General features: G+C 47.8%; 1 protein-coding gene across 2 annotated transcripts in view; it reads right to left on the bottom strand.

The window, feature by feature from the left end:
• csnk1g2b (casein kinase 1, gamma 2b) overlaps nucleotides 1-24,027 on the bottom strand; it is a 48,997-nt gene extending 24,970 nt beyond the window's left edge. Inside the window, exons 1-2 of one of the 2 annotated variants that reach the window (XM_035413777.1) lie at nucleotides 23,850-24,027; nucleotides 10,017-10,935 (exon numbers count right to left, since the gene is read on the bottom strand). In XM_035413777.1, coding sequence (XP_035269668.1) covers nucleotides 10,017-10,241 — 225 coding nt within the window. In that variant the 5' untranslated portion in view covers nucleotides 10,242-10,935; nucleotides 23,850-24,027. The remainder of the gene's footprint in view (nucleotides 1-10,016; nucleotides 10,936-23,849) is intronic. The other variant, XM_035413778.1, reaches the window with a different exon arrangement.
• Between the last annotated feature and the right edge of the window lie 1,938 nt (nucleotides 24,028-25,965).

Genomic DNA, 25,965 nt, shown 5'->3' with positions numbered 1-25,965 from the left:
GGGGGCGTTTATCTGTGCCGCAAGGGCACTTTCTAATCGAGTCGCAGCAAGGTCACCGCGACCTTGACTGACCCGCCCCGGGTTCAGCTGAAGGGCAGGAGGCACTGCCAGAGAGACGGACAGCAGGAAGAACGAAAGAACGGAAATGGAGGGAGGAAGAGAAGCACAAACAGGTGAGACTGCTGGGCTGAGATAATTATACACACAGACACACACACACACACACACACAGGGTAGACAAGAGGAGGAAGGAACCGGTATGTTCAGTTAAGCGGTTTTATATGCATTTTTGCTCAGCGCTATCTGCAGGCAGCACGAATCCCATCTGAAGCCACACAGGCGCTGCATGGAAAGCACTGAGGCTCACACGCCGCAATGTGCAGATAAACAAACACCGATCACCAGCCTGACACGCAACAGAAAGATAAAGCGGATTCAACAGGAATAAACAAACTTCCACTGTGTGTGTGTGTGTGAGATTGTGTGTGTGTGTGTGTGTTGTTATGCACACTTTGAGCTGTGGGACGCGCCCTGAGCACGCACAACTACAGCACAACTACAGCGCATTTACAGCGCAACTACAGGGCAAATACAGCACATTTACAGCACGTTCACTACAGCACAACTACAGCACATTTACAGCACAACTACAGCACAACTACAGGGCAAATACAGCACGTTCACTACAGCACAACTACAGCACATTTACAGCACAACTACAGCACATTTACAGCACAACAACAGCACATTTACAGAATGTTCACGGCAGCACAATTTCAGTACAGTTGCAGGTTTTTCTCTAACGGGTGCTAGTGTGTGAAAGTGCCCAGCTGAACTGAAGACTAGATCAGTGTGTGCGGGTACGGCAGAACAACAAAGAGCCTTTCACAACCTCGCCCCCCCACAGGGACATGAACTGTTCTTCTGCAGAGCTTTCTCTCTCTCTCTCTCACACACAATGACAGTAACGCAGGCTTGTTCTGGCCCAGCCTGACAGCGGTAGCAGATACACATGCTGGGGGGGAGGGGGGGTTTGGGGTTATCTAAGGCCCCCCCTGCATGTGGTCAGAGAACAGCTGCAAAGAGCTGGAGCTTGGAGGTCACACAGGGATCCCAGAGCCCCAAGAACAGAGCGCAAAGAGCCTAGCACAGAATCCCTAACACAGAGCCCCTAACACAGCCCCTAGCACAGAGCCCCTAACATAGAGTCCCTAACATAGAGCCCCTAGCACAGAGTCCCTAACATACAGCCCCTAACACAGAGCCCCTAACACAGCCCCTAGCACAGAGCCCCTAACATAGAGTCCCTAACATAGAGCCCCTAACACAGTCCTTAGCACAGAGCCCTCACAGAGCCCCTCGCACAGAAAGCCTAGCACAGAGAGCCCAGCACAGCCCCCTCATACACAGCCCCTAGCACAGAGCCCTTAACATACAGCCCCTAACACAGCCCCTAGCACAGAGCCCTTAACATACAGCCCCTAACACAGAGCCCTCACACAGCCCCTAGCACAGCCCTAGCACAGAGCCCTCACACAGCCCCTAACACAGAGCCCTCACACAGCCCCTAGCACAGCCCTAGCACAGAGCCCCTCGCACAGAGCCCCTCACAGAGAGTCCCTCACACAGCCCCTAGCACAGAGCCCCCAGCACACAGCCCCCTCGCACAGAGCCCCTCACCCAGCCCCTACCACAGAGCCCCTCGCACAGCCTCTAGCACAGAGCCCCGGCTCTCACCGTTACTAACCTCATTTACCCCTGAGGAAACAGAACAGCCTGCAATACACTGAAAAACGTGTGTGAATATATTTGTGAAATGCCACAACACCTTAATGCACTTCAGTACATTTCCAGCATGTTGCTTTCCCGTACAGGGGAAACGTGCCATCACACCACGAGGGCGACAAGTCGCACATTCTAACCGAAGGAGACTTGTGCAACGCGTAGTTACAACCTGGTGTGGCCCCGAGGTTCACGGTAGGCGAGGTTGGGGGAGTGGGAAACTACATTTCCCAGCATTCCCGGATTAGATCAGCACCCCCCCCTCTCTCTCAACAAAGCTCTGGTGAGGCAGCGGTAAATTGAGGCCAGGGCCAGATATAGCAGAACACCGGGGATAAAAATACCCAGACAGATGGGACGCCGCGCTGACAACACCGCTGCACGGAACCAGGATTTCAGAAGAATGGAATCACAACGCCAGGAAGCGGCTTTTCAAAGCTCGAGCACAGAAAAAAAACACACAATAAAGAAAATAAAAATAAATCCGCTATAATGCGCACACGCGTTCAAGAACGATCGTGCACGGTGTAGGCAAGCACGCAGAGCGGAGGAGCAGAGCTCGGGTACAGCGTACAGACGCTGTCGATGACAAGCACCAGGCCCCCTTCCCAGAATGCACCACTTCCCCGGGCAGCTTTAAACGCCGCCCCTAATAAAACATGTATAAATACACCCGCCCGCGTTTAAAGGTGACAGCGAACCCCGAGCCACGCTCGATAGCAGCTGTCACGGGACACACACCCCCCCCCCCCCCCCCCCCCCCCCCCCCCCCCCCCCCCCCCCCCCCCCCCACACGCGTACGGGACGGTGACGGATGGCGTTCACTAATCAAAGCCGCCGCCGCCGCCGTTTCCGCCGCTGACCCCGCTGAGGCCCTTCCGCGTTCACGCCCCGCGGACGTTACTCACAGGATTCCGCGCTGATTGAATTACCCGAGGTGTCCCGTGGCTGATATTACTCTGAACAGGAACTCAGACGTAATTCCTAAACTGTACACAGAAGAGGGAGGCCAGGCCACTGACTGACTGAATGAGAACAGCAACAACATCAACAGCAACAGCAGCTACTGTTTAGTTGAGAGTTTGTTTCAAGCTTTGTTTTAAGGTCAACCGTGTGTGAAAAAGATTCTGCAGGGCAAACACAAACAGGCAGCAGCAAAACTGATGCAAAGGCACTGGGTGTGCGGCAGTTCAGGAACCCCAAACGGCTCTATTTATTCACTCTGTTTACTTTTAATTTGCAACTCCAATTTTTTTTCTTTGAAGTATTTCTATTTTATCCCCAATTTTCCTTTAAAAGAATTTACACTTTTACTGGGAAGGGCAACCCCAGCGGTAAGACCGTCCCACGTTAGCAGCCGCTTGCGTCCAATCAGGAACGCGCAAACTTGCGGCCGCGCCCTCAGAAACGTGTGAGCAGCAGCAGCCGTCTGCGTCCCACGTGCAGCCGATGCAGCCGATGCAGTCGCAGCACACAGAGGAGGGGCTACGGCAGGAAGGGGGCGGGGCAAGCCTGCAAACTTAACCCCGCCTCTCCCCTACAGGAAAAGCCTTGGCCAATCGGATCAGGCCTTGGGGTACATCAATCCAACCAATGATTTGGGCGTATGTGGCATGTGGGACCGCCCTCAGCCCGCCCCCGAAACCACGCCTGCTGTTGGGACCCGGCCAAGTGCGGGCCAAGAAACAAACTCCAACTGCCGCACCGCCCTGTACCCGGCGTGGAATGTGATCCTTAAATCTTATTGTGTCACGTGTGCAGAGCACGGTCGTTATGGTGCCGTGGCCAAATAAGTCAAAAGTGCACTGCACTGTACTCCAACCTCACACTCCAGTCTCTCACTCCAGTCTCTCACTCCAGTCTCTCACTCCAGTCTCTCACTCCAGCCTCTCACTCCAGCCTCTCACTCCAGTCTCACTCTCCAGTGCACGAGAGAAACAACGTCAGCGCACACCACCACTGCCTTCTGCAAACAAACTGCGTCACTGCTGCCAGTAAAAAAATGAATAAATAAATACATTTCTGAAAAGATGTTTATTCTGTGTGTGGCCCTGCGATTGGCGGCCTGTCCAGGGTGTAGTCCTGCCTCTCGCCCAATGCGAAAAGGGATAGGCTCCAGCACCCCCCAACTGACGACCAGAGGGGGCGCCACTGAGCAATACAGCGGGGAATACCCCAGCCAATGAAACGTTTCATCCCTAGGCAATACAGCTGCCCTCTAAACCCCCCATCCCCACCCCCACCCCTCACCGCGCCTCACCGTGGCCCAGCCTCTGAGCTGGAGGGGGTAATAAACTCTGAATTTTCATTTATTTTCAGGCCAGGAAAACCAGCGTTGAATATGATGCATGAAAACATAGGCCTATCAATCACTGCCACGAACAAAGGCCTTCTCAGTTCACTCACACACGAGACACTCTGCTGTGGCTTCTTTACAAACGTGCCACTACAAAATCTACCACTACAAAGGTTTTAGGTGGAAAGATTTAACTTGATCATGAGAAAAAAAATTTCTTTATTTTAAGCAACATTTTACCTTTTTCTTTTTTGCTCAACTCTTACATAGTACTGCTTGTTTGCAATTCACACAGAAAACTTGATTCAAAAAGCAAAAAAAAATAAAAAGAAATACATTTAAAAAATAAAATTCCAGAGGGCATTAATAACTTGGAAGAGAGCCCAGGTCAACATTAGGAGGACAGTGGGGGATCTGTGTTCCTACGGCAATTCTTACATTTCAGGAGTCACTTCTCACACAGTTAAACGTGTGTCTGTAACTGGGGTGAAATCCATCACACACCGCTCAGCCGGGGTTCCTGTCCCCCCCTCCCCCCCACCCCTGCCTGTCCCCCCGGCCTCAGTTTCAGTCTTGCCTAGCCAAAGCCTACACACAGGTTTAACGCATTAAGGGGTACGATCAAAAATATATGATAAGAATGTTCAGAACTCAACATTCTAACACTGTTGCCACAATCACTCTACCGGTGATCACTACAGAAAGTTCTAGAACACTGACTTAGAATTCTGAAATAAACATTCCAAAAAAAACTGACTCTTCAAAGGGTTAAAATGGCCGCCACAGGCCTCTCACACCTCTCAAATAAAAAATAAACACATTTCATTTAGCTAGTGGCTGTGCAGATTCTTATCTTCGCTGCTTATTCTCACCCTCCTTTTCTTTCTAAAATTCCCCACAAGCCGTAAGACAGTGCAACATATAATACGCTCAGTCACAAAGCAGGCTACCACAGGTAACATTACAAAATCTGCACACCTTTCATAACCATCATCAGCCCAGTAAACTTGAGGTTTTCCCAACCATGTGAGAATTTAAAATGAGTATTAGCCAGCCTCATTCACACAGGGAGACTCAGAGCCATTTCAGAGAGGCGCGGTGCAGGCTGGCTGTACTGGGGGGGGCTGGGGGGAGGCAGGAGGAACACAGCGCTCCAGGGATGCGGGTCGGCTCAAGAAGACCACGCAGCGGCGGTGTGTATTCTCACGTGGTCAGGCGAAAAGGTCACCCGTTTAAATATTTACGCCGGTAGCTCGCTCACTCGCTCGCCCGAATCCCACAACGCTTCTCACACGAGCAGATTTACACACCGGAAACAAAGTCGCCGTGGAAACAGGCCTGCGCTTGAATTCTAATCACTGGCGATTTCCATTAGCACCAATTTAACCTGAATCTTAACTAGAATGAGAGTACAGCAGCAGAAGCCATAAGACTAAACGTAAGTGCAGCTATAAACACACAAAATTAAGATTAACTATTTTGTTTTTAATCTCATTGGGGATGCGACTGAACATTTCGTTTTTCCAAGTATTTGACCATGAGATGAGTATATAAACCAATTAGTCTACTAGGATTAGCATTCGAATGCTTGTTAATTTGCAAAGTATGAACAGAGCCCCGCATATTCATCCTTCTTCACAACTATTTAAATTAGAAAATACATTTTGGTAATATACTGCAGATGCTTTAAGGGTATTCATAAGAAAATAAATAAATTAATAAAAAAATAATACCCAGCAATACTGCTAATATTTACTACCGCTACATGCCGGTAAATTGCTGAGAATGACATCACTGGTACGTGCTAACTCTTCCTCTGGGGCACTGCTCTTTGGGGGGGAACTGCTCTCCCTTAACCCCCTTAAAGTAGATCAATTCAGGGAAGAGCGAGACAGCAGCAGGCTGAGCGAGAGGAGATCCAGGCCAGAGCCTCGCTGGGTAAACACTCTGCTGAGTGAATCAGGGCAGGCTTAATGCACGCGGGTCATGTCAAAAACACAAAGGCAGCCCTCGCCAAATGCCGGGAAGCGCTATTTTAATATTAAATTTTTTATTTATTTTTAATTCAGAGTACTGTTTCAGAGGGCCAAGCACTGCAGGTTCGTTGGGAATTCACTGCTATGGTAGAGCTCCCCCCCCCCACCCCACTGCGTTTGGGGGAAGAGGTGGGGGGAATTATGCTGGTCTGTGCAGGCAACCCGCCACATTAATTTGGCACAACACAGATCAGCACAAATCCCCCCCCACCATCATTTCTTCTGTGTGGGAAATTCCGAACACTGATATGGGCGCAGTTCCAGGGATTCATGTTAAACAGTCAGGGGGGGAATCACTCATGGCTAACTGAGCTCTCAGGGGTATTCCAGGAGTCCAGCACGTGTGCGATAAAGGCGACAAAGCAGCGGAACGGCCAGGGACGCAGAGGTTGCGGGTTTGAGTCCCTGACCAGACGTTGCTGCTCGACCCGAATGCTTCAGTAAATGTGCAGCTTTAAAAAAAAGGACTGTGTCACTCCACATCTGCTAAATAAAGAGTGCAAATGTCATTTCAGAAAAACAGAAGGGGGAGGGGAGGGAGAATGAACTACAAATGTGATGCAGAGGAAGTTTGTGAAACGCGTCGATTCAGTTAATTACCTCCTGTGTACAGGCGGCTGCTCACGTATACACCTGTACGTCGCAATGCGGTCACCAAGAAGAGCTTCCTCAGGATGCTGCTCAGCTGCGTCAACCCCCCCGACCCTGCCCCCCCCAGCCCCGCCCACACCAACCAACCCTGTAAAAACCAGACTCCGCTCCGTGGCAAGTTCTGTTTTCTGTTTCACACTGAATCAAACAGCCCTGAGCCCAGAGTCCTGGAATGCAGAGCTTGCACATGCTTGCACACAAAAACGAGCACACACGTGCACACACACACGCTCATGCACGCACACTGCAAGTGTTGTGCAATTATTTTCAGTTCCCTCAAGTCTCGCTTGTTTGTTTTATGCATCACAGTTCACGAGCACAGGCCCAAGCCAGCCGCTGTTTCTCACCCCTGCCCTCCCCCACCCCAGAAACAATCCCCCCCCCCGGTGAATGAATGTTAATTAAGCGCACTGCGATTCAGTCTTTAACCGAGCCTGAAGACTGAAGAGTGGCTGAAGGGAGGCATATTTCAGGCCGGTGGGAGAACAGCGGTCAGCACATCCAGCCGGGGCGGCCATGTCCAAGGTCGCCGTGGTGACCAGCGGCAGTCAGAGGGACGCCCACGCAGCTCGCCTCGTTCCAGGCAGGAAGGCGGAAAAACACAACCGTTAAAAAAAACAAACCAATAAATAAATAAACAAGTAAATAAAATCCCGCCGTTGAGCTCCCCGCTTAAAGACTCCGGTGACGAGAAGGAGGGCTTTTTTTCTTTTTTCCCTTCTTTTCCCGCCTACACAAACAGAGCTCTGAAAGGACAGAGCTCTCGCGTCACCCCGAGCGGAGCACGGGCGGAAGGGAAGGTTCCGGATGTCGGAAAGGTTCTCCTTCACGTTCCCATGGAAACACGACAAGAGAAAATTGAGGGCACGGCTGCGGGAGTAAGGGGGGGGGGGGGTGGCCAGAGTACGAAGGGGGCATGCGAATAAGCACGGGGCCCAAAAAACGGCAGTTTAAAAGGGCTCCGCGCCATCGCCGTTTCTCGGCTGGACTTCCTGCTCCTGCCCCAGGTGGAAAATCGTTCGGCGCCTCGTCTGTCGTGTCTCGCATTTTAAATTAACGGCAGGGCGACACCAGGATCCTGGAGCCCTTTCACCCACATCAGCCCTGGTGTGGCGCAGTGACATCACCATAGGCGCCGTTACCCGCCAAACATCAGCGGGCTGACCCGGGCTTGCTTAGTGAAGCCGCCACACCAAGGAACAGCCCCAACGATCACAAGGACATCATTGTCCTCTTGCAGCAACATTGCCCAGTCTTGTCTGTCATTTTTATAGAGGTCCTGATGCATGATGGGACATTATATGCTTAAATAATGAATGAGCCACACCAGTGCGCTAGCCTCTGATCCCTATTAAAAATACATAATCTACGCAGGTTGCACTGGATAAGTATGTAATGCACCAGGCTAACCAAGATTTGCAGGCCTGGCTACAAGCACACATTCTCACACACATCTCTCCCGCAGGCCCAGTCGCTCTTAACCAGTCATTCGCACGCACATTTCTCCAGCTAGCCTGTTAGCTCTTACCAGTCATTTTCACACATCTCTCCAGCTAGCCTGCTAGCTCTTACCAGTCATTCTCACACACATCGCTCCAGCTAGCCTGCTAGCTCTTACCAGTCATTCTGACACACATCGCTCCAGCTAGCCCAGGCACTCTTACCAGTCATTCTATCAGACATCTCTCCAGCTAGCCTGATCGCTCTTAACTAGTCATTCTCACACACATTTCTCCAGCTAGCCTGCTAGCTCTTACCAGTCATTCTCACACATCTCTCCAGCTAGCCTGCTAGCTCTTACCAGTCATTCTCACACACATTTCTCCAGCCAGCCTGCTAGCTCTTACCAGTCATTCTCACACACATTTCTCCAGCTAGCCTGCTAGCTCTTACCAGTCATTCTCACACACATCTCTCCGGCTAGCCTACTAGCTCTTACCAGTCATTCTCAAACATCACTCCAGCTAGCCTGCTAGCTCTTATCACTCATTCTCACACACCACTCCAGCTAGCCAGCTAGCTCTTATCACTCATTCTCACACATCACTCCAGCTAGCCTGCTAGCTCTTTTCAGTCATTCTCACACACATCTCTCCAGCTAGCCTGCTAGCTCTTATCAGTCATTCTCACACACATTTCTCCAACTAGCCTGCTAGCTTTTACCAGCCATTCTCACACATCACTCCAGCTAGCCTGCTAGCTCTTACCAGTCACTCTCAAACATCACTCCAGCTAGCCTGCTAGCTCTTACCAGTCATTCTCACACAACTCTCCAGCTAGCCAGCTAGCTCTTATCACTCATTCTCACACACATCTGTAGCTAGCCTGCTAGCTCTTACCAGTCATTCTGACACACATCGCTCCAGCTAGCCCAGGCACTCTTACCAGTCATTCTATCAGACATCTCTCCAGCTAGCCTGATCGCTCTTAACTAGTCATTCTCACACACATTTCTCCAGCTAGCCTGCTAGCTCTTACCAGTCATTCTCACACATCTCTCCAGCTAGCCTGCTAGCTCTTACCAGTCATTCTCACACACATTTCTCCAGCCAGCCTGCTAGCTCTTACCAGTCATTCTCACACACATTTCTCCAGCTAGCCTGCTAGCTCTTACCAGTCATTCTCACACACATCTCTCCGGCTAGCCTACTAGCTCTTACCAGTCATTCTCAAACATCACTCCAGCTAGCCTGCTAGCTCTTATCACTCATTCTCACACACCACTCCAGCTAGCCAGCTAGCTCTTATCACTCATTCTCACACATCACTCCAGCTAGCCTGCTAGCTCTTTTCAGTCATTCTCACACACATCTCTCCAGCTAGCCTGCTAGCTCTTATCAGTCATTCTCACACACATTTCTCCAACTAGCCTGCTAGCTTTTACCAGTCATTCTCACACATCACTCCAGCTAGCCTGCTAGCTCTTACCAGTCACTCTCAAACATCACTCCAGCTAGCCTGCTAGCTCTTACCAGTCATTCTCACACAACTCTCCAGCTAGCCAGCTAGCTCTTATCACTCATTCTCACACACATCTGTAGCTAGCCCGGGCGCTCTTATCCAGTCAAATCTGACTCAGATCAACAGCTAGCCGGCTCGCTCTTAACCGGTCAAACTGTCACATCTCTCCAGCTAACCCAGTTGCTCTAAATCAGTCATTCTTGCACTCATTTCTCTCCAGCTAGCCTGCTAGCTCTTACCCATTCGTTCTCATACGCATTTCTTTGCTAACCAACCGCAGGCGCTCTTACCAGTTTGATGGCCACATATTCGTTGGTGTAGAGGTTCTTGCCGAGCCGCAGCTCGCCGAAGTTCCCGCAGCCGATCTTCTTCCCCACGCGGAAGTTCGGGCCGACCATGAGCACCCCGGAGTTGGTCCCCGTGCCCCGGCCCCCGTGTCCAGTCCGGCTCCCGGCCGCCTTGGACATCCTCTTTCCCTCCTCGGCCTCTCCCTTCCCTCTCTTCTCAAAATCCATAAGCTTGTGGTAGCCCGGCCTCTCCACGGTTACTCCGCTGCCATGCAAATCACAGCCACCGAAACTACCAGCAGAGGGCGCCGCAGAGGGAGGGAGGGAGCGCTACACACAGAGGAGGGGGCTCCCCCTATAGGCGCGCACGCAACAGTGCATTAAAAAAACAAAAAAGTTTAAAAAACCGAAAGGCGGCAGCAGTGGAGGTGAAGGTTATCCTTTCCTTCTCTTCTTCCTTCCGTCTGTCTTTCTTCCCGCGGGCGCTCCTCGATGGGGTGATCTTCTCCTCTCTTCTCGCTCCTCTCTTCTTCAGCGGATCCCTCTGTCAGAGTAGCATGCCTTTGCCTCAGACAGAGCAGGTAGCGCGCGGTCACGCACGCACACGCACACGCTCGCTCACGCACGCACACACACACGGAAACACGCACACGCCACGCGCCACGTGCCACGCACGCGGGTCTCGGCTAGTGGGCCCACAGCGCCGCCTGGCTGCTCCCGCCCGTGCGCCACATCGCCTCCTCCTGGCCAGCCTGTGGTAGCGCGGCAGACATTCCTCGAGTCCCGTCAGCAGGGCGGAGTCGACGGATGGCGGTAGCAGCAGTAGTAGCAGCAGCGGCGGCGGTGGTGGCGTACAGCGACGAGCAGCGATGACCTCTGGGTAATTCCAGGACTCCAGGACCTCTCTGTTTTTAATGGATGGCTGAAAGAGACACACATAGAGAAACAGTGAGGTAAACGTCATATCTGTGAACGTCAAAACAATAACAGCGTTCAGAACGCACAGTTCTGACATCAATCCCCCCCCAGAGTTCCCCGACCTTTACAGCACGGTAGGGCATCGTGTCGAGATGAGAACCGAGTTTAAGTGGTTTCACTAACACCATGAGCCGATAACCTGGCCACATACTGACTGCTCACACCAAAGATATAGCGCATTCACCGCTCATTTATATCAGTCCAGTGTGACCATATCACAACCGATCCAGTAGGAGGCGCTAAACATTGGCGTAATATTCACGGAAGGCCAATGTTGCTTCCATACAAGCCTACCATTCCATAAAACACTTCCGTTTCGTGGATTATCAAAAATGTCCTTGGATTTTATAGGATTTGTGTAAATGCAAAGCTTGTTTTTGCGCTGGGGTGCTTCATGAAAAACAACGATGAGTGTAATGGAGAAAAAAAATTATAAAAGAACTCCCACATAGGCTAATTTTCCTGCTAATCGCACCAACTTCAATGTGTCACTTACAAACCTAATTTTCAGTCTATTCAACCTTCGGTAGGAACAGAACATTTTGCTGAATGATGATGTGGGCCAAAAGAAAAAAAGGTTTGTGAGAACTTGGCAAATGGCTAGCTAGCAAAGATGTATATTTAAATTCTGAGCAGTTGAGCATCAATTTAACATCACCAATGTTCTCAATCTAACATTACTAATACCAATGTTCTCTAACTGCTACATCTACCACAAGTCACACAAATGGCCAACTTGCCAATTTTGATCAACAGAAGACTGATATTAGTTTTTAAAATGTTTTTTTTTTTTTTTTTTATTAGATTATGACTACAGGGCTCTTCATAGCTTGCGAGATGCACTCATAGACTGTTTCTAGTAACAGTTAGCAAGCCATTTCCCCAGCCCAAAAAGGCTGAACACAGTGGTACTTTTTTTTTTTTTTTTTTTTTTAAATACACACAGTGGGACAGAACTACTGAAAACCAAAGTTTTACCCATTTCAAAATATTTGTAGGCTGTTCCCAAAAAAGCACACTCCACCCCCGCACCAAAAAAATGCTTTCAATAACAAACGCTAATAATAAATGGGCCTTATATCTAAAATCAGGCAAGATGCCCACAATAAGTAAAAAAAATAAATAAATAAAAAAGTTATCTGTACAAAAACAATGAGGGCTGAAATACTACACCCACTTCTGCCAACCAAGCTTCAAAATGGCCTCCTCCACCCTTTCCAAAGATTTAAAATGTCACACAACTTGGAAAAAGTACTATGCTTTTCTTACAAACAAATAACAGGCTTTAGGACTGATTTGCACTTCCAAATAGGCAGTTGTGCAGCGAGATCGGCAGCTAGGGTCACGCCCCAAACATCAACGCAGCGCGGCTGTCCCTCGCTCTCCTGGGCGCGGAACTCGAAACTGTTCTGCTATTGGACGCGAGCCCCGTCACTCAACAACATTTTCTGACCTGATTTGCTGACCAGTTTGTCTGTGGCCTGGTTACAAAAGCACTGTAAATTTACATTTAAATATCAACAAACGCATTGACAGGCTGTGGATTAATTGACTTCATTTTAAAGGCAAGACATCAATCTTTCACATTTAAAACAGCCGGACAGGAAACCACATTTGAATACTTTAACTCCAGCACTAACTAATCTTTACCAACCTGCTTATTATAACAAACGTTATCCATTATTGGCTATGAAATACATAAATATAACCGTGGCGCAACGTCCGGACTTCTACCAGGGTGTATTCTGATTATTTACTTTGTAAACAAGGGGGCAAGGGGAAGGGGCTCACGCATTTAAATTTAGGCCGTTCCAAGTTAACTCTCCAGTAATTTAAACCATTTCCACACAGCGCCGGACGTGATCGCGTTCCAAGCAGCGCTCAAACGGGACGGCTATAATTAGATTAGGGCAGGAGAGCGGACCCGAAAGGAAACCCCGTTTTCCAAAGGCTCGCAAACCCGAGGACTTTACAGCTAGTATTCTACTGCAGAGGATGCAGCTCGTTCACGACAACCGAGTCTCAATGAGATAACCGTGTACGAGAGTCAGAATTCACACACGTCAGCAACTGCATTTAGGGGTTACCCCACCTAATGACTTCCCTCAGTCGCTGCAAAAGAAACACACAAACAAATAAATATATATGTATATATATATGGAGAGAGAGGGGCAGGCTTTTTTTTCTGGCCATTAAAAAAAATCTACTCTAGCTTTCGATTAGTATAGCCTACTTCTTTTTATTTGATATTCAGCGCTTTCTTTTATTTGCTAATTTACTGCAGTTTTTAATATTCTGCTATTTTAGTTTTCCCCATAATATTATCTTTTGAGCATTCATATTTTACCCCGTTCGCATCTCATTCATATTTTCTGCACATTTTATATTTACCGTCTTATTGCTGTATTTTATGGCCATTTGTATCCTTGTTTCACCAGCGTGCGTGTCCTTATGTCACTCAGTGTTTTACGGTGCCGTTTGGAGCCCTCTCAAGCCCTTTGCACGGCTGCACGACAGGCAATAGACAAATAAAGTTTATTACGAAGCTTGCTTTGAACGTGCGCTAAATCCACAGGAATGTTTCACGTCTGCATTTACTGGGAGTTGGAACCTGAAAGCACCCGATCGGTCTCTGAACTCCGATTCCCTTAATTTCTCACCGCTTCCAACTGCCGCTGACGCCATCTGACATACGCTTGCATGCAAAGTTGATCGGCGGGCCTTCGCAGAAAATGGACGACAAACTGTAAACCGTGTAAATCGTCGATGCTGCCCACTTGTAAATTAGTACACGGTAAAATGTTTCATATTACAATCCTCCACAATTTCCTGATCTTACCAGTAAATTCTGATAAAAATGTTGGCTGGCCACGCTAACGACTGGGCAGATGGAATAAGCGCACAAATCCCCCACAATGCCACGGTCCTGCTTGCCCACCTCTGCTCCACATGCAGTATAGCGGCTGGGGGAACTGCGCACGTAAAAGAGAGGCTGCAGGTTTGATTCCCGGGTGGGGCACTGCCATTGCGACACTGAGAAAGGCACTTAGCCTGAATTGCCATTCGTAAAAAAAAAAATGTCCAGCCGTACAAATGGACTGCACGTAAAAGAGTAATCCGTGCTGAGTCGCTCCAGATAAGCGAGCCGGCTGAATTCCTAAAACGGAACGGAGCTCATGTCTTTAATAAAGCGGAACATCCGCCGTGACCAGAAGTGATTAGAAATGGAAATGGGATGGGGCTGGGTAACGGGATGGGGCAGGGTAACGGGATGGGGCAGGGTAACGGGCCGCCGGTTTGGGGTAAGATAATGATCCCCGCTCTTCCTGTGACTGAGCCTCTCCAGGGCTTCACACCGCACTGTCTCTCAGGCTCACCCAGCACAGCGGCCTCTTCCCTACAGCCACTCCCAATCTTACAGGCTGTACATATTCACTGTACATATTAACCTAATCTTACAGGCTGTACATGTTCTCCCAATCTTACCGGCTGTACATACTCTCACAATCTTACAGGCTGTACATATTCACTGTACATATTAACCTAATCTTACAGGCTGTACATATTCACTGTACATATTAACCTAATCTTACAGGCTGTACATATTCTCCCAATCTTACAGGCTGTACATATTCTCCCAATCTTACAGGCTGTACATATTCTCCCGATCTTACAGGCTGTACATATTCTCCCGATCTTACAGGCTGTACATATTCTCCCGATCTTACAGACTGTACATATTCTCCCAATCTTACAGGCTGTACATATTCTCCCGATCTTACAGGCTGTACATATTCACTGTACATATTAACCTCATCTTATGGGCTGTACATATTCACTGTACATATTCTCCCAATCATATGGGCTGTACATATTTACTGTACATATAATCCTAAATTTATGGCACTACGTCCACAGGAATTGTGGTCCCAAACTGACCAAGAGCAAACCCTCCTGTAGTGGACAGCCTAAAATCTGCTAACAGGGTTTTTCTTTATTTTTCTTATTCTCAACTGAACAAAATGGGCTAGACAGGTTTTCTCTGGTCTTATCCAAAAATGGCCGGTGTGTGTGGAGGTTTTTTTTTACTTTAAACCAGCACCAAGACACCCGATTCACCTAATTAACTAATCATGGTCTTCATCCAAGACCATGCAAAGCAGAATCAGGTGTCTTAGAGCTGGGCAAGAACAAAATCTGCACCCACACCAGCCCTTTTAGGGTAACCCTAGACACCCCCTATTTATATTTAACAACTAAAAATATGGCAATTTTGATTGCACAGGGTCTTTAAGGTAGTGAAACAGGCCTCTACTTAGTTGGCTGTTGTTCGGTGTCCTTACATCTCATTGGCTGCAGTCCGATTTGCCTTTTTTGGACCCAACGCGATTCTATCAAGACGAAAACACTTAAAACAAACCACAGCTGACTCGTACACAAGAAATGACATTAACACAGACACAAAAACACCGCCTAACCGCTACAGATATTTTTTGTGAGCGTGTCGGAGGTGTGAAATCTGATAAGCGACCGACGACAAGTGGCTCCCAGCTGAACTTTTGCCCGAACCGTGCCCCAACACCAGCACACCAAGCCAAACAGCGACACGGGGTACCCAGCTGAAGTCTTACACTGAGCAAGATGCCCGAACAGTACCCCAACACCAGCAGACCAAGCCAAACAGCGACACGGGGTACCCAGCTGAACTCTTACACTGAGCAAGATGACCGAACCGCACCCCAACACCAGCACACCAAGCCAAACAGCCGCCGTGGATAAAGCTGCAACAGGATCCGCTGCTTTCAGACGAGCTAATGGAGAGAAGTTATGGACATAATCGATACGGGGATTGGGGGGGGTTAGGGTTGGGGGGGGGGGCAGCGAGGGAATCACACCCCACACGACGAGGGGTGGGGGGGGGGCAGACGGAATGACGAGGCGCACCCTCGGCCTCTTTCCAGGAAGCGTTATCAGGGGGATCCTCAGCACCCCCTCTAAAAATAGACCGGCCCGGGGCAGGCGCGGGGGGGTCGGGGTGGGGGTGGGGGGGTGTAGTGTAGTGCGTTCCATCACGGGCCGCGGCGGGGGCTTGGCCGCGGCGGGCCGGGGCGCGAGGCCGAATGGTGGACGAGGGGGGGGGGGGGGGGGGGACGCGTCGCCTGCGGAGAACCCTGCAGCAGGAAGGAAAGGGGACCGCGACCCGCGACCCGCCGCGACCGCGGCTACGAGCGGCGCTCCCGCTTCCCGCCAAGCCTCAGACTCCAGGCGTGAACCTTCACAAAGGAACCGGATCAATATCTACACCGCTACAGAGCGCAGGGGGAGGGGGAGACCGAGAAACAGAAATAGAGTGAACTTCCACATACAGACACACACACACACACACACACAGGCATACAAACATGCACACACAGATGCGCGCACACACACACACACACACAGGCATACAAACATGCACACACAGGCATACAAACACACACACAGATGCGCACACACGCACATGCATAGATGGACACACAGTCACAGATACACAAACGCACGCAGACACACAAACATGCACGCGCACACACACACACACACACACACAGGCATACAAACATGCACACACGCGCGCACACACACAGACACATGCACACGCACACGCACACGCACACACACACACACACACACACACAGGATGTTTGTTTTTTAAGAGGTCGCTCACCCACGCTGGCTTTCTCACACAGCTCCCCCAGCCATTCACCACCAGCACAGCCACATCCACTCCACACTGAACAAGAACCCAATTCATCCTTATTCTTATCACCTTCATTAACCACCGCTCAGCAAACACCCTCATATGGAGAGATTTATAACAGCAACGCAGCTACACTATAACGCAGAGAACAGAATTCAAATTCATTCTTTCAAAGCAACTTTAAAAAATGTTGATCTGAGCCTAAGATGAAGAGCCAGTGAGAGTGTTAGGCCAGTGAGTGTGTTAGGCCTGTGAGTGTGTTAGGCCTGTGAGTGTGTTAGGCCTGTGAGTGTGTTAGGCCAGTGAGAGCGTTAGGCCTGTGAGTGTGTTAGGCCAGTGAGAGTGTTAGGCCAGTGAGTGCGTTAGGTCAGTGAGTGTGTTAGGCCAGTGAGTGTGTTAGGTCAGTGAGTGTGTTAGGTCAGTGAGTGTGTTAGGTCAGTGAGTGTGTTAGGTCAGGGAGTGTGTTAGGCCAGTGAGTGTGTTAGGTCAGTGAGTGTGTTAGGTCAGTGAGTGTGTTAGGTCAGTGAGTGTGTTAGGTCAGTGAGTGTGTTAGGCCAGGGAGTGTGTTAGGCCAGTGAGTGTGTTAGGTCAGTGAGTGTGTTAGGTCAGTGAGTGTGTTAGGCCAGGGAGTGTGTTAGGCCAGTGAGTGTGTTAGGCCAGAGAGTGTGTTAGGCCAGTGAGAGCGTTAGGCCAGAGAGTGTGTTAGGCCAGTGAGAGCGTTAGGCCAGTGAGTGTGTTAGGCCAGAGAGAGCGTTAGGCCAGTGAGTGTGTTAGGCCAGTGAGTGTGTTAGGCCAGTGAGAGTGTTAGGCCAGTGAGAGCGTTAGGCCAGTGAGAGCGTTAGGCCAGTGAGAGCGTTAGGCCAGTGAGTGTGTTAGGCCAGAGAGAGCGTTAGGCCAGTGAGAGCGTTAGGCCAGTGAGTGTGTTAGGCCAGTGAGAGTGTTAGGCCAGTGAGAGCGTTAGGCCAGTGAGAGCGTTAGGCCAGTGAGTGTGTTAGGCCAGAGACAGCGTTAGGCCAGAGAGAGCGTTAGGCCAGTGAGAGCGTTAGGCCAGTGAGAGTGTTAGGCCAGTGAGAGCGTTAGGCCAGTGAGAGTGTTAGGCCAGTGAGAGCGTTAGGCCAGAGAGAGCGTTAGGCCAGTGAGTGGCCATGCGTCTGACAGCACATTCTCAGCCAGAGCGTGAATCAGGGCTATCAAGGCTCGGCATTGCCACTCACATCTCCCCTCTCCCACCGCCGGGGCCTGGCGATCCTGCTGAGAGAGCAGCAGCCGCGCGCGGGAGAGAGGGGCCATCACGCACGGGGGAGAGAGCGGCCCGAGCGAGCGCGGGAGAGAGAGCGGCCATCGCGCGCGGGAGAGAGCGGCCATCGCGGGCGGGAGAGAGCGGCCATCGCGGGCGGGAGAGAGCGGAGAGCAGGTAGCGGCTATCGCGTACGCAGTATCGGCAGGCGGCCACGCTTTCCTCAGGAAATGCACTTAAGCTGATCGATAGCGGCCAAAACGCATCCCCTCCCCCCTCCCCCCTCCCCCCTCCCTGTGGCTTAGGGTTACACCGCTTCCTGTTCCCAAATACAGCGGGGCTGCACAGGAGGGCAAGCAAATGTCCTACCACCCGGAGGAGGAGGAAAAAAAAAAAAAAAAAGAGTAACTCAGGTCTCTCCCAAATGTTTGTTAGGCCTTCTGTGTGGTAGAGTTGTTTTTTTCTTTAAACAGACAAAATCCAAATCCAACAGTGCGCACACGTTAATTTGCTTCACGTGCATTTGAACACAAGATAATTAGAAGGGGAGGGTAGTCAGCACAGAGACTGAAAACGACAGATGTCAGCCATTATGGCAAAGTCAGCTCTAACAGAGTAGCTGGAAGACGCTCTGAGGAGTTAAAAAGTAAACAAATTAAATAAGTTTCCTTAAACGTGGCCTTTAGCCCTTCCCCCCCCCCTCCCCCCCTCCGCTCCCCCTCGATTCCGTCTTCGAGGTTCTGAGTGCGACCGTTTCATTTGACTGAAGATGACATCACCCCTCAGGAGAGCAGGGAGGATATTCTTAGAGATTTGTACGGAACAGGAACCCCGAGGGGTGGGGGGGGGGGGGTGGGGGGTGAATCTATTACGGTTTCGGGAGGAGGAGGAACAGGCAGGAGCCGATGCACCCCTAGAGGGGTTACCGCTTTTTACAGACCTATCACTCACCCAGCTGACAAACCTGTGCTTGTGTTCCCCCGTAAGCATCAATCAAAATGCCCTCCAAATTGAGACGAGCCCAGCTAACACAAAATGTCCTCGCCGTGTTCCTGGAATGTCTCGTCAATGTTACAAGATTGCCACTACGAGGCAGAAATATTGTGAGAATGTTGTGTTGTTAGTTGGGAGTAGACATATGTACATTAAATGACAACACTAGGCTAAAAACCAAACTTTCTTTTTTTGGTAAGGCTATTGCACAACCCACCTATACATTCTCTCCAATGCAAAATAGCAACTCAACACTGCCACGGTAACTGTTCCCAGGTAACTATTCTGGACTGTAGACTATACAGTCAGATGGGCAGGCGCAACCGTATACGGAGTCAATCATAAATGAGCCCGCCAACTGAATTAGTTACACATCTTAGCGCATGCAAGTTACAAATTAAACACCGCTGAACACAGCCCTGACAAACATGCATGCCATTACAATCCCGGTAAATTATAAGAGCACGTCTGATAATTATGACTGCACACATATGAAAGGGCTTATGGGGGACTCCAAATGACAAGCCAGACTGCTGCGCAAGGACAGTACTGAAAATCTCCATCTCTGACTGTTACTCATTTAAAAAAAAAAATCTATAATATGGTGCTGGTAACCGCTGTGGAAATTCCCTGAGACAGCAAATATTCAGGAGTCTGTGGGCAATGCCACCTGGACTGGCATCAACTACAGCGCTTCTGATGAGCACACAATGCAACAGAGCACCTTAATGAGAGAAATGGAATTTTAAGCCGCGTTTCCACCAAAATTACCCGGAACTTTCAGTCCCAGGAACTGCTTTACCAGGAACTAAAAGGTTCCTTCAGCCAATGGCTGTCTGCGTTTCCACCGGGGTCTAAAGTCCCGCGAAGGTTAGGCAAATTAGCCCACTGACGTATGGAAAAGCGACGTTGTCCTCGGTCCATCTGTCATATGATTTCTTCTGTAACACCATACTACCACCGAAGTAGCCTACATTATTTTCTAATAACCGGGACAGCCCGGAGGGGTTTATTCCACTTATATACAACGGGTTGCCAACAATGACTATATATGGTTACTTTTGTATTTATTGATTTTTATCGATTTAATCACATGGAATTGAAATATTCTTCTGCAGCCGTTTGGGCATATTTTACCGTTGTCAAGCAAAACTGTCGTTGGTAGTTGAAATATGCAACAAATAGGATATAACAGACCAATAGTCAGATTGTAGCCTAACTGTTTTATATATCCTCTCAAACACATTCATTATGTTTTCATGGGAACATTCGCTTTCATGTCTTGACATCCGAAGCGACAGAATGCATTCACATTTCCAATATAACTGGCAACAACAGCAGAAAACATGCACACGTTGTAAACAATTTGCTGTTTGATTACTTTCTCATCGTCAATTCTATATAGGCTAATCGCAAAATGACAAGAATAGAACGAAAACTCGGACTTGCGTGAAATTTTAAATTAGTAGTGGTACAGCCACCGTTTGTTTTCCTTCGGAGTTACTGCTAGCCGAGCAGCGAAGTGTGCCCTCCAGATGCGAACCATGCACCATAAATTAGTCCATAGTCTTCCTGGTCTTTTTGTGAAATTGAAGAATGGCAGAGTAAAATTACGGCAGTCTGAAAAAGCTAAAGGTACTATTACTAGAATTAACCTGTTATTTTACCATGACAAAAAGTGCGGAAGGTGATTTCCAGTTTGCTTTTACTGTATCACCAATGTGAATTACGCAGAACTACCGCATACCTCACATAACTGTATCAAACGTTTTGATTCAATTACAATGGGCTAACAAAGAAAATCCGGAAGAAAATATTCAGCAACCGAATTAATCCGTTTGAATGTTTTAGTACGTAATATGCTGTCCCAGCACGAATGCTTAGCATTTTATAAAACGAATACTAAAGCAAGAAAAGAACAGACATAATTCCAAGACGTTGGCAGGCTATAACCAAAACTAGGCTACTGCGCTGCATAACATACAAGTTTGATTTGAAGTTATTATGAAAATAAATCGGGTTGCGCCGGCATATTTTCAAACATGGCGGGTAATGGCGGAAAATAAATACAACACAAGTGCTGCGAGTACTCGACCAATCAGAAATGTTCAGCGCTGCAAGCTCCACCCAAAAGGTTCCTGTACTTTCGGAAAGTACTACCCCCCGAGCAGGAACGTTTTGGGGGGTAAAACAAAGCCCCCAGAACTAAATTTAGACCCTAGTTCCTGCGGTGGAAACGCGCTGAGTTCCTCAAAAGGTTCCTAGTTCCGGGGTATAGTTCCTGCGGTGGAAACGCGGCTTTAGAAAAGGCAAAGAACTTGGACAAGAACAGGTGGTGGAAGGGGGGGGGAGGTGTTGACAGTTATTTTATTCAGCCGTTAAGCTTTTATACCCCAACTACACTGCTTTTTACAGCGACAAAATGCCTCAATTTTCTCTTTCGTCAGTTTGTCACGTCAGTTTTTCCCCTTGAGCACAACAAACAACTCGACTGGGTCACCTCACTGTCGGAGTGATAATTACGCTTAAAATAAAAAAAATTTAAAAAAAACAACAACAAAAACACTCTTCTACTTCCGAAAAGAAACACGAACGCTTCTTCCTTAAATATGCCCATGGAAACCACTCCTAATACAACCAATTGCCCAGGCTGGATGCTCCAGCCTTCTTCTCCATGGCCATTTTGAAGCCCTGCTCCAAAATCCCACAATGCCCTCTGGCAGAAGATGAGAGCCTCCAGTCTATTGAATTCCTCCACCACTTGTAGTCGTACACTTCTGACATGTATTTGAGGTCACTGACAGTACATTATTAACCGACATTATCAACATGCTTATTGAACGTAAAGTCATCAGTGGCCTCAAGGGATTGGAAATTCCACGCATTAACAACCAACATGAGCAATTCAAAATCGTAAACCACCACTATGCAAAACAGTCAGGACATTTCAGTATCAGATAACACAGAAAGAACTGTCCCGAGGCGAAGAGTGGCCCACAAGCTCTGGGAACCTCGACAAGCACTTTTTTTTATTTTTAAAGACGCACTAACTTGTTGCAATGTTGAATCAAAACTGTCAAATATCAGGGAGTGGTGTATTTAATGGAACAAGGTGAAGACACAACTTTTCATGCGCAGCATTCCTAGAAACTGGTCCGTGACATCCTGCGAGTGTACGCAATAGTACACTACTTCTTTACCAATTAACTGTATCACATACCGACTGAGTCGGGCCTTTCCAGACCTAAACATATTTTACAAGAGCAACTGGATTATTTTGACAGGCTGGGACAATTTATCGGTGGGCTGATTTCAAATGTTATGCACACCAAAAATACAACAGGAATTGGAGACTCAAATGCAGAAAATAGGCTCTGAAAATAAAACTAGCAACGGGCTTGAAAAACAAACTTAGCTCTAGTCTAATGTTAGCCGTTAAACTAACGTAGCTACGTATTACCATACATCATACACAACGAAGCCACCGTATTAATTAATTTATTAATTTAATGTCTACGTTGGATAACAAGAAAAATGCACGGCCTAGCTAGCTAGTAGTACATTAACAACGGTTAGCTATCTACAAATAAGCTTGCTAAATAGCTGGCTCGCTGTTCACGTTCCCCAATCCCACGCTAACATGACCTGCTAACATTTACACCGTCGTGTAGCTGTACAGGCTAGCCAATTTATAAAGCTAACTAACATTGGTTAGTTGGATTACTAGCGATCTACGATTGTTGCCCTTGGCTATATATTCCAATATAGTCTAGGTAAGTTAACCTGCAGCAGCTGAGAAATGTTAGATAGTTGATCAACTGGTCCACTAAACAAAACAAAAGGAACAAACAAACCCATTTCGATTATCCAAGTGTTAACTAGCCAACTAACTGGAGCTAATTAACTAGTCCTGACGTTAGCTATCGTTAGTTTGAATAAGAAAAACTAACGTGTTATCCAACTTAGCAAGATGGCTAGACTCTAGACTAGTTAGTTATCGTTAGGACGATTTCAGTTTACGGAGACTGGCTGATTATCGAGGTGGCCTGCTCACCAGCCAACAAGACTAACGTTGCAGTTGCTAACTTTTGCAGATATCCTTTAGCTAGCTACATCCGCCAATAAATGTTAGCTAGCTAGTTGGCTATATGTCGACGTTAGTAGCCGGTATCCAACTGGTTAGTTACTAACTTGCTAGCCAACCACAATACCGTCGGTAGCCGCCAGCTAGTAAACGTTATTATGGTCAGCCATTATTTTTAGTTAGAGTCTAGCTAGTTAGCTGTGTATTTTAGCTAATCTCAAATGGTTGGGCCTAGTAAGATAGCTACCTCATTAGCGGGACCGGTTTTAAAAAAAACGTCGATTCCGGATACAATCCGGGGAAATATCGAGGAAATGTTTGGAAATATCATAAACACCCACATTAGCTAAACTACTACAGTCAGCCAGTAAGCCGGTCAGCTAAGCTATCGACCGTGCATTCCTCTTCTTTACATGCTAGCTAATGTTAGCGGTTATTGACAAAATGCTTGTGGCCTAACACACAGCCTACACTGCCGATTGAAACAAGTTTAAACTGGACATTCAACATAATCAAATATTAATTGAGGAAATTTTAACATTTAATTAACGATGATCGTGCTTTTTGGCGAAAGAACTTTCACTAATAAAAGGCTGTCGAAAAATGCGCTTTGGGGAAACAACTCATTTTAAAATTAAAAGCTGCGTTTGTTTTCAACACACAACCACAACATTAAGCTAGCTAGCTAGCTACTGGGCAACTCCTTAATCCTCACAACCGAAATCCGTTTAATTTAGCTGTCTCGGTTGATTTCGTCTCAATAAATGCATACACGTGTAACGCTGATCATTACATGAAAGCCGTTACCTGTCCGGGGTGTTCTTCTAAAGTGCGCGAATTCCCATTTTGCCGGTATTTACAGTTATTCTCGTGATTTCATCTCCTTCTCCCTCGCTCTGTCTTGCTGTTGTCTCTTTAAGCCTCGCTAGCCAGCAAGCAAGCACCAAGCGCCTTCCCAACTCCCATTGCTGACTCTACGCTGTAAAACCGGCGTATCTCGATTTGAGAATAGGGAGTGATATAAAAATCCAAGCGCCCCTGGAGAAAATCGTGCGCACCTACACAACTGCGGTTCTATGGGAGCTGCCTACACAATCAGAAGAGTTACCGTGCAGAGCCAACGTAGTAATGGTTTGGGAATACTGATTGGGCGGAATACGGAACTGTGAATAGTAAAAGAGCGATAATTTACAGTGGCCCTTGGAAACGGAAATACACAAAATACAGCGCATTAATATCGCTCCTATACTTTGGTCTCCAATGGTGGGTTTGGAGAGTAGTTAAATTAGGAGAGTTTTAATTTTTTTAAACAGACACAAATTGTACTGTTTGTAACACACTTTCAGTTGACATGTCAATATTCAGATCAAACGCTGCACCTGTTAAACACACTGCATTAATAACAATATACCTGCAGTCACCTTGACAGGTCCTAAAAACAGTTTATATTTATATTTGAACCAATAATAAGAATTTAATGAAGAAAATATTCGATTGTTTAATCAGCCACAAGCTTCGAAGATTTGAGAAACAAAGTTCAGAGATACCATTTAATAACTAAGCAGCTTGTTATTATGCTTTTCATTGCACAGTCATTTGGAATAATGGAAGTTTATTACCAAGTTTGTTAAGCAATTTTCATAATTAAGTTTTGACTGACCTAGCATTCCAATTGACCAGTTGAAAGTTTTGTGTGTTTGTGTGCACATGCGTGCAGATGCACGTGTGTGTCTGTGCACAGCTTTGCACAACCATGCAAATTTGCGCATATATAAACAGTTCTGACACCACAGCCGATCAAGGGGGGGGGGGCAGGGGAACAAGGAAATGAGTCAGACTTGTTACGCCACCGCACCACATCACAAACAGTCATACTGAGATGACCTTGCATTAACCTCTATATTTACATCACTGAGCCGAAACGACGAGCCTGTGAGGTCAAATATGATGGCACTTACTGGAAAACCAAGGGCTGCTCTTCTCTGAAACTGTCCTGACACAGGCCTGCAGAAGACACCCTTGTCTCAAACCAGTGACTTGGTTTCCTCAGCTTTGTAAACATTTGGTATTCTGGGCACGACCAGGCTGATACTAATGTGAGGTAATTCTGACCAAACTGATGAAGGATCAACAACCAGGTCCTATTATACGCCTTTCAAAGAAGTGGAAAGGAGAGAAACCTTGGGCCTACATTTTTTTGATTAACCTTAGACTATTATTACCTCAGCGTGCTGCAGTTTCCCAAGACATGCGTGTCGTGGTTTAACATGAGAAGAAACCAAACAATGAGATCTATCATGTAAATTCAGTATATTATGAATATGCAGACAACTCCAGCCCTTGGGTCTGGTTTGCCACTGTGATGGCTTTCGACAAGGCGGGATCTAATTGAACGAACACTTGCAAGGGAAATGACATCTAAGCAGGCTCCAAGAGAGAATCAACTTTGATTTGAAATGCAATTAAGTTTGGTGATGTCATCGAAACCTAAACTTAAACCCCTTTGACATTTGCTTCACGTCAAGTGGCTAAACCTTTTGCTCAGGGATTTATGGATTTTATATTGAATCTTTCAATTGGTTCACAGCTTTTCATCGGCTTTGCAACTATTGCCAACCTCGCTGTCGCATATTTTTTTATCTCTTTCTTTGTTTAAATGAATCTTCCTGCCATTCCTACCTCCCTTGTTCAACAGAGGCTGACAGGTGAGAATGAATGAATTTACTGCATGTTTACAATCGGTAACAACGTGTAGAGAAACCAAAAATGTCAAACCAGCATGCAGCATTGTCAGACACACCTGTCCCTTTTCGTGTCACATACACACTGTTATATGGACTGGCATGACAATGATCGCTGGCTGTACATGGCTAAATGTGGTCCTGTTGTTACGCAACAGCGCTCAATTATCTGAAGTGTCACT

This window comes from Anguilla anguilla, chromosome 4 (assembly GCF_013347855.1).
Source record: "Anguilla anguilla isolate fAngAng1 chromosome 4, fAngAng1.pri, whole genome shotgun sequence".
Taxonomy (NCBI): domain Eukaryota; kingdom Metazoa; phylum Chordata; class Actinopteri; order Anguilliformes; family Anguillidae; genus Anguilla; species Anguilla anguilla.
The sequence above is the reverse complement of the archived record's forward strand: the minus strand, read 5'-3'. Positions and strand labels throughout refer to the sequence as shown.